We start from the raw sequence: 8,718 nt of genomic DNA on the forward strand, positions 1-8,718 counted from the left end.
AGCTATGGACCCTCATCTGGAGAAAGTACACATGTGATCAAACAGGCATGAAATTTCAGGTTTAGTTTTAGAAACCCTGAAACTCATCCACACCCTGTTACATAGTCTTCAGAGGAAACTCAAAACATTGGGGTCAAAGAGCAAAATGACTGTCATGTCCCATTAGGCCTGGCGAGGGTTAAGTCATCCGTCTGCTGGGGCCATCTTTGGACTTTTTCCCTAGGTGGGGCCTGGAATTGGCCAGTGAGTAGCACCTGGGCCATGGTCAGGGAAGCCATTCCTGCGCTTGTGTGGTATCCATCTTACCTTTCTACAAGCATTCTATGTGCAGCTACCACCTGCTTTGGGAGTCCAAAGATGAATCAGGCCTGTCCCTACCCTGTGAATCTTCTAGGGTAGTCCTGGAGTTGACTCAACCAGAGCACATTCTCCAAGCCTGTCTCTGCATTCTTCCACCACAGGAAATAGCAGTGTAGCTGAGGCCTTGCAATGAGCTATTTCTGTTAAATTTTTATCAGGTTTTTGAGGCATAGTTGACTTTTAAGGTTTTATGGATTAACAGACTATAATGAATTTCACCTTCTGAAGAAGATGCATATTATGTTTGCAGTAGTAGCTTTTCAGTCATTGCCTTTAAAATTATACTTTTTATTATTTAAAAACTATATTATTTAAAAGCTATAGCTGTAAATATAACAACCAATTTACGGAAAGCTTTATCTCCAAAAGAAAAAGCACTTTGAACCTAGTTAGGGGAAAAACAACCTCATGCCTTTAGTTCTTTTCCTTTTTCCTACGTGAGGAATTTGGGTGGGTCATCTTTTTTAAGAGTGTTTGGGTAGAAGGGTCACCCCTTTTAGGGGGCAGACTTTGGTGCATGGTATTTTCGAGGCAAGTTGGGAAGTTGAAGGGTAACTTCATTCTCCCAAGGCCACATGTTTTTGTTTTTGCTTTTGGAAGAAAGCATTGCTGAAATTGAATACATTGCCAAAATTCACTTACATAAGATTAGTTTATAAATAGGCAAAGCACCATTACTGTCAATCACTGATTATCCTTTGGGTGTTCATGATAGTAGGATTTCTTTTCTAAGCAGCTTTAACTGGTTCTGGTTTGGGGGAAAAAAAATCAACTTACTTTTTTGTTGCTAGGATTTTAAGTGCTAGGATAAAATTTACTTAGAACATGCGTTCTGGATATAGTAGTTTGGAATCCTGTGAGCAGCTTATGCCAATTTTCTTAATGTTATTTATCAACTCGAGTAATTTTATTATATGTACATGAACTCAAAGGTTGCTTCTGCCTCACAGTCTATTGGGTTCTCATGTTCACGCACTGGTGTTGATTCCTCAAGGCTTTCTGAATATCATAGAGGAATATTTGGAATGACTGTGGAATGTGTTATTTCATATGTATTTTAAAAACTTGTCTAAAGCCTAAAATTCTTATCAGAACACAGTAGGGCAACTCCCAGAGAACAGAGCCTTGTTCCACGTCTCTCCCTTCTTTCTGCAGAAAGTTTTTGTCATGCCAAACATGGATGATGTGTACATCCCCATCATGCACTCGGCCATGGATCCTCGCTCCACCTCCAGCCTCCTGAGAGAGCCGCCGGTGGAGGCCGCTGATCAGCCGTGACGGGTGCAGTCCCGGTGTTCCCAGCACTAGGAGAAGGCTCGGTGTGGGGTTCTCGGCTGCCGTCTGGGCGGTAGCACGGGCCTTTCCTTGGGCCACTGCTCTGCCCTCTGCCTGCTGGTGCCGGTCCCATCCTGAGGCGTCTAGACTGGGGTCCAGACTGCCTGCTGCAAAGCTTTGCCTCAGCAAAGGAAAACTGGAAGGATCATCCCAGTGGATCCAGAGATTACTGGTGACTCCCATCCTGGCTTTTCTAAGTCTGCCAGGTTCTGTTGTAGCAAAAGAGCACATTAAGAGCGAAGCTGCACGGCTGGAAGGCTTCCCTTTGCCTCCTCGATGCCTCCAAGGCTTTTGCTCAGGCAGCCAGTGCAGTAGAACATTTTCTCACTTCTTCAGTTTGTATGAGGCAGCCCCAGAGAACATCAATGTGGTTCCATGTGTGGAGGGTGGGGAGTGGAATTTTGTCAACTATGTCTTTGGTGATAAAGAGATGTGCGTAGCAACTTACTCTTATTGTGTGTTTTGGAAGCAAGTAGCCATAGAACATACAACTTTAAACACACTATCAGCTGGGGCAAGAATGTTGGGATTTGTGTACATTAGGCAAAGCCATGAGATCAAACCATCCCATGCCTTCTATCAACAAGGTACAATCACCTGGTTTCTAACTGATCCTGTTTTCCTGAGACCCAAGCATATGTGAAAATGTCAAACACTGCACAAGACTGGATTGGGGTGGGGCCAGGAAGCCAGAGCCACCGTCCATCCACCTGGCACTTCCTCTGTGCTCTGGGAAGCTTTAAATAGGCATCTTAAATGCCTTGTTAACCTAATTGGCTAGGGATGTTTTGTGGGCAGTTTCCTTTTCTGATGGCCAAAACAGGACTGCTCTCTTATCATCTTGAGTCAAGACCAAGTTTGCTCAACATCAAACACTACAGATCTCAAAATTAACGTGACATTTAACGTTGCCAACTTTATTTTGTGCACTTGTGTCAGAATGTTTAGTTTACAAGTTTCAGGGCTCTCTCAACTGTATAATTTGCTTTGAGAAGTACACTCAAAATACAAATTTTTGATTGTTTAAAGCTGCATTCAACATCAGACTTACCTTGGGTGACTTTTGACAACTACATCTGTGGACAAAGCTAATAAGTGTTTTTTTTAAACAGCAGCAGCACCTTGCTTGAACATGACTTTAAAGAAATTAATATATTGAGAGAATATATTTGAACCCTTTTTGATTACTTTAATTGCACCATTAAAACATTTGACTTAAATTATTGGACCATTCCAGTTGGTGTACTGTTCTCATCGTGTAGGCCAATTTGCCTGTCAGTCCGCATGTCTTCTTCACTGGTCTTATAATTTTTGTGCAATAATTTAAGGCAAAGGACTAGATGCACTATTGTGTAAAGAGATTACACATGACTGTACCTTATTGCACTTAATCAAATAGTATGTGGGGGATTTACAATCGCTTGCATTGTTTCACAAATAAATATCTCATGTCAAATACTAGATAAGCATCCAAGTTATTTCTACTTAATCCTGTTTAGGTAACAGAATAAACTGTGGCACAGAATCTGAGCCATCAGCTGCCAATGGCAGCTTCTGTTTCTTGAGTGATCACTGGACTTGTTCTGTTGAGGATCCAACATAGACCACACCTTGGTATGGGGTATATCCCTTGGTCATGTCCAACTCTGCAACCCTATGGACTGCAGCCTGCCAGGCTCCTTTTTCCGTCCATGGAATTCCCCAGGGTGGAATACTGGAGTGGGTTGCCATGCCTTCCTCCTCCAGGGAATCTTGCCGATCCAGGGATTGAACCTGTATCTTAGATCTCCTTCCCTGGCAGGTGGACTCTTCACTAGCACCACCTGCAAAGCCCTCCTAGGCCGAGTTCACACCAACTGCTTACTAACTTGGAGCCACCTCCATTATTAAGCAACAAAGCAGTGGCACTTGTGAATACTTGCCTTTCAACACCTGCCGCCTTGTCCTCGGAACCAATGCGTTTCAGCTAAGCCTCGGAGACTGTTGTCATCTATGTTTTAACTACAAATTGGCATTTGCCATGTACCTCCAAGGATTAAATCCTGTGTTGCTGCAGCTGGTGACCTTCAACACCCACCCCCTACAAGTGGAGACCAGTAATAAAGCACTCTGTGCTCCAGGCAGGGACTGGCAGACAGGTCTTCAGATGACACTGAAAACCTCATGGTGACAACTGCCCCTGTGACTAGCAAAAGCTTTACGAGACTAGCAGAAAACTAGAGAAATACATGCTCAATTGCATGCATTCCCTCACCAAAATCTCTGGTACTGACCTGCTTCTTTGGAGCGGTTCTCAGAGCTCTGTTTCCTGGGCTGCAGCCCTTATTTTACCCAATACAACTTCAGTCCTCAGTTGTCTCTTTGCCACCTGAGGACTGCAGCATGCCAGGCTTTCCTGTCCATCACAACTCCCAGAGCTCGCTCAAAACTCATGTCCATCGAATGGATGATAAAACTCAACTCTCCCTTTGTGCACGTTTTTAAAACTCCCAGAATGTGGATTACACCTGCAAGTAGGTGCCTATGTTGTGCCCTGTGGCAAAAAACCTTGGTACTGTGAGCTGTTAACACTGTCTGAGGCATACCCTATTAAGTCAAAGAAAGTGAAGTCGCTCAGTCGGGTCCGACTCTTTGCGACCTTGGCCTACCAGGCTCTTTTGGATTTTCCAGGCAAGAGTACTGGAGTGGGCTGCCGTTTCCTTCTCCAGGGGATCTTCCCAACCCAGGGATCAAACCTGGATTTTCTGCATTGCAGACAGACGCTTTACCGTCTGAGTCACCAGGTAAGCCTATTTTAAGGTAGTCCGCAAATACCCCTTATCGCAAAGTCAAGCTCATGAAGCCCAAGACCGGGAGGCAGTTCCAGTGAAGTACACCACGGCCCTTGAATTGTTGAAGGCCACAGCCTATTTCTCACCTCCTCTCCCTGCAGATGGCCATCCACACGGCGGTTAAATGAACCTGCGCATCTCACAGATCCCCATCAAAGTGACACTCGGACTCAGGGAAGGCACAAGAAATAAGCAGAGACTACAGGACCCCCGACGTCTTCTCCAGGGCCCCGTACCCCCCCGGCCCCGGAGCCCAGGGCGGCCGTGTCGCTCGCGGTTAAAAGGGCCGCCGCCGCTGGGGCAGACGACCCCAGTTATGCGCGAGCACGTGCTCTGGCGCTGCAGCCTGACCCCCGGCGCCACGCGCAGGCGCGGCGGGGGCTCAAAGGCAGCGCGTCGCGACAAACAACAACATCGGACACCAGCACGGGAATCAAACCATTTTATTGAGGGGCTTCGGGGGAAGATCGAAAAGCTGGGAGGACAATGACATCCGACGTCCTTCTCCGAGCCATCTGCAAGAACAAAAGCTGTGGGTGAGGAGTGCGATGTGCCCTCAGGCCCGTCTCTTCCCCGCCGCCGAGGCAGCCCGACTCAGACTCCAGTTCGCATCACCCGCGTCAGCAGTCTAACACGTGCTTTATTTGGGATGTCATCACCGCAGGCCACCCGCCCTCCGCCCGATTCCCAGGCTCCCGGGACAAGACAAACACCATCTCACCTGCCCAACTCTTCAGCTGTTGAAAGGAAAGGAAACTCGTCTGGTTTCTACTTAAAGAAGCAGACCGGATGTAGTTGGGCGGGCCTTACCACTATCGACCAATTGCGAGTTAAACTTCCTGCCACGTGACTATAAACTGGCTCACTGACTGGCCGGGTTCGCTGAGTCCTCCAGAGTATAGAGTGGTTACATGCCAACCATAGAGATGGGCGTTAAGTAAAGGCTGTGTCGCCCAGTGTGCTAAATTCTTCTGATTTTTTTCCTCACCTAGGCCACCGGCCTGTGAAATGGTGTATCTCTCTATAGTACACAAAACTGAACCTAACAGACAGCAGGGCGCAAGTAATGCCTAACCTGTTAGATATTCTGTTCCAGGAGCTAAGCTACGAGCTGAGGTGACAAACTAGTCTTGCCCCTGAATTTAAAGTAACCTGTTCTGGCAGAAAAAGCTTGCATTTGAAAGCAGGTCGATGTGTAACCAAATCCTGACTTTGTGATGAATTCGCTTTTTGACCTTGATCATTTAGCCTTTCTGAGCCTCGATTTGTGAAAAACAGAGAAATCCAAAATAACAGTGGTGTACAAGGATTACATTAATGTCAATCAACTGACACATTCTAAGTGGTAAACAAATACATGTGTTTGAAGTACTGGTGTGAGGCAGAAGGCTCATGTGATTATATTACTTTAATGAATACTAAAATAGAAGTAGCCTACTTCGGAGGCCGAAAGGAGAGGTCTAACTTTGGGAAAGCTGAAAGTACTTCTAAGTACTGAGATCAAACTGTGAGGCAGGCACATTAATCACAAGTGGACAGTAAGACTATGTCCCTGCAATCTGGGTTTGATTTGGGCTTCCCAGGTAGCTCACCAGGTAAAGAATCGGAATGCTGGTTAGATCCCTGGATGGGGAAGATGCCCTGGAGGAGGAAATAGCAACCCACTCCAGTATTCTTGCCTGGAGAATTCAATGGACAGGAGCCTGGCAGGCTATACAGTCCATGGGGTTACAAAGAGTCGGAGCACTCACACACTCTGGGTGTGATTTACTGGAAGAGGGAACAGAAAACACACAGGCACAATAATCTGCTTATCATTACTTCCTTTATATGTTTTCCTTGGGAATTAATTTCCTTCTTCTCCCAACTTAATAAGGAAAGTTTATTGTTTTCTGTAATAATGAAAGCATTTCAGTCTGTGTTTGTAGTTGAATAGGACTCTTACTTTCCTGATTTTCTACATAGTCTTTAGTTAAATTTCTAAATTCTTTGGTCCAAAATAATCATTATTTTGGGGAATGTTTTGTAACCTGTATATGATGTGGACTTTAAGAAAAACCCACAGTGTAAGATGTGTGAGCTGAGTTTATTCAGTGTCTTACTGGGGATTTGGGGCCAGGAGGCAGAGAGCTTTGAGAAATTGTTGCCAAGAAGCAAGGGAGGAGCCAAAATATACATGAATTTTTTGCTGGGAAAAAAAAAAACCCCACACAAATATAGTTGAACATCAAAGATTACTGCCGTTCACAAAGAACAGCCATCTCAAGTTAATGATTTTAGTGCTTTTCTATATATGGGAAAATGCAAGAATCTGGGGGTTGTTGACATTCTTCTTTAGATGTGTATCTTAACTATCTAGGGGCCAGTATCCAAAGCATAGAATGCTTCCTGTTTTTCTTGCTCCTGAATTCCCCTCAGGTCGCCTGTCAGTGGTGGGCAGCTGCAGCAGCTAATGTCTTGATCCTTGTAGAACTGAAATGGCAGGCAACATTTTTTTCTTTACAACGATTATTTTCATTGCTGTTTAATAAACTTTTGTTTTTAATTTCAACATTTATTGCTCTGTAGTACAGTTTCTACATTGGGAAATTAATTAGTTTTCTTTGTGACCTAAAACATGATCTATTTTTATAAATATTCCACAGATTCTTGAAATGGATATATTTTCACTATCATGTACAGATACTGACAGGCAGCCTGCAGGCTCCTCTGTCCATGGGCTTTCCCAGGCAAGAATACTGGAGTGGATTGTCATCCTCTTCTCCAGGGGATCTTCCTGACCTAGGGATGGAACTGGGTCTCCTGCATTACAGGCAGATTCTTTACAGTTTGAGTCACCAGGTAAGCTCTCATATGTTTTCCAATATGGTAAGTGTAAAACTGGTATCTTTAGTGTCAGCCATGGGCCAGGCAAAAGCCCATGAAGTTGAATGATTCTATGAAGACCTACAAGACCTTCCAGAACTAACACCCCCAAAAAGAGGTCCTTTTCATTATAAGGGACTGGAATGCGAAAGTAGGAAGTCAAGAGACACCTGGAGTAACAGGCAAATTTGGCCTTGGAGTACAGAATGAAGCAAGGCAAAGGCTAACAAAGTTTTGCCAAGAGAACACACTGGTCATAGCAAACACCCTCTTCCAACAACACAATAGAAGACTCTACACATGGACATCACCAGCTTGTCAATACTGAAATCAGATTGATTATATTCTTTGCAGCAAAAGATGGAGAAGCTCTGTAGAGTCAGAGAAAATAAGACTGGGAGCTGACTGTGGCTCAGATCATGAACTCCTTACTGTAAAATTCAGACTTAAATTGAAGAAAGTAGTGAAAATCACTAGACCATGCAGTTCAGTTCAATTCAGTTCAGTCACTCAGTCATCTCCAACTCTTTGCAACCCCATGGACTGCAGCATGCCAGGACTTCCTGTCCATCACCAACTCCTGGGGTTTACCTAAACTCATATCCATTGAGTTGGTGATGCCATCCAACTATCTCATCCTCTGTCGTCCCCTTCTCATCAGGCCTTCAATCTTTTGCAGCATCAGAGTCTTTTCAAATGAGTCAGCTCTTCGCATCAGGTGGCCAAAGGATTGGAGTGTCAACTTCAATATCAGTCCTTCCAGTGAATATTCAGGACTGATTTCCTTTAGGATCGACTGGTTGGATCTCCTTGCAGTCCAAGGGACTCTCAAGAGTCTTCTCCAACATCACAGTTCAAAAGCATCAATTCAAATGCGCCAATCAATTTGGCACACAGCTTTCTTTATAGTCCAACTCTCACACCCATACATGACTAATGGAAAAACCATAGCCTTAACTAGATAGACTTTTGTTGGCAAAGTAATGTCTCTGCTTTTTAGTATGCTGTCTAGGTTGGTCATAACTTTTCTTCCAAGGAGTAAGCATTTTTTAATTTCATGGCTGCAATCAGTATGTGCAGTGATTTTGGAGGCCAAAAATATAAAGTCTGCCACTGTTTCCACTGTTTCTCCATCTATTTGCCTTGAAGTGATGGGACTGAATGCCATGATCTTAGTTTTCTGAATGTTGAGCTTTAAGCCAATTTTTTCACTCTCCTCTTTCACTTTCATCAAGAGGCTCTTTAGTTCTTCTTCACTTTCTGCCATAAGGGTAATGTCATCTGCATATCTGAGGTTACTGATATTTCTCCCAGGAATCTTGATTCC

At 44.4% G+C, this 8,718-nt stretch overlaps 1 protein-coding gene, 1 long non-coding RNA gene and 2 other non-coding genes across 6 annotated transcripts in view; 1 reads left to right on the forward strand and 3 right to left on the reverse strand.

Annotated features, from left to right (window-relative positions):
* TEX2 (testis expressed 2) overlaps positions 1 to 3,161 on the forward strand; it is a 109,622-nt gene extending 106,461 nt beyond the window's left edge. For all 3 annotated transcript variants that reach the window (XM_070479788.1, XM_070479787.1, XM_020905063.2), the window contains exon 12: positions 1,516 to 3,161. In XM_070479788.1, coding sequence (XP_070335889.1) covers positions 1,516 to 1,638 — 123 coding nt within the window. In that variant the 3' untranslated portion in view covers positions 1,639 to 3,161. The remainder of the gene's footprint in view (positions 1 to 1,515) is intronic.
* Positions 3,162 to 4,788: 1,627 nt separating this feature from the next.
* Positions 4,789 to 4,921, reverse strand: LOC139039316 (small nucleolar RNA SNORA76). The gene has a single exon (XR_011492633.1). It is a non-coding gene; the product is annotated as a small nucleolar RNA SNORA76 (small nucleolar RNA).
* Positions 4,922 to 4,952: 31 nt separating this feature from the next.
* LOC139039171 (uncharacterized) lies at positions 4,953 to 5,332 on the reverse strand. The gene is made up of 2 exons (XR_011492423.1): positions 5,248 to 5,332; positions 4,953 to 5,041 (listed from the first exon to the last, which is right to left on the reverse strand). It is a non-coding gene; the product is annotated as an uncharacterized lncRNA (long non-coding RNA).
* Positions 5,119 to 5,188, reverse strand: LOC139039292 (small nucleolar RNA SNORD104). The gene has a single exon (XR_011492611.1). It is a non-coding gene; the product is annotated as a small nucleolar RNA SNORD104 (small nucleolar RNA).
* Positions 5,333 to 8,718: the final 3,386 nt, after the last annotated feature.

Source organism: Odocoileus virginianus, chromosome 17 (assembly GCF_023699985.2).
Source record: "Odocoileus virginianus isolate 20LAN1187 ecotype Illinois chromosome 17, Ovbor_1.2, whole genome shotgun sequence".
Taxonomy (NCBI): Eukaryota; Metazoa; Chordata; class Mammalia; order Artiodactyla; family Cervidae; genus Odocoileus; species Odocoileus virginianus.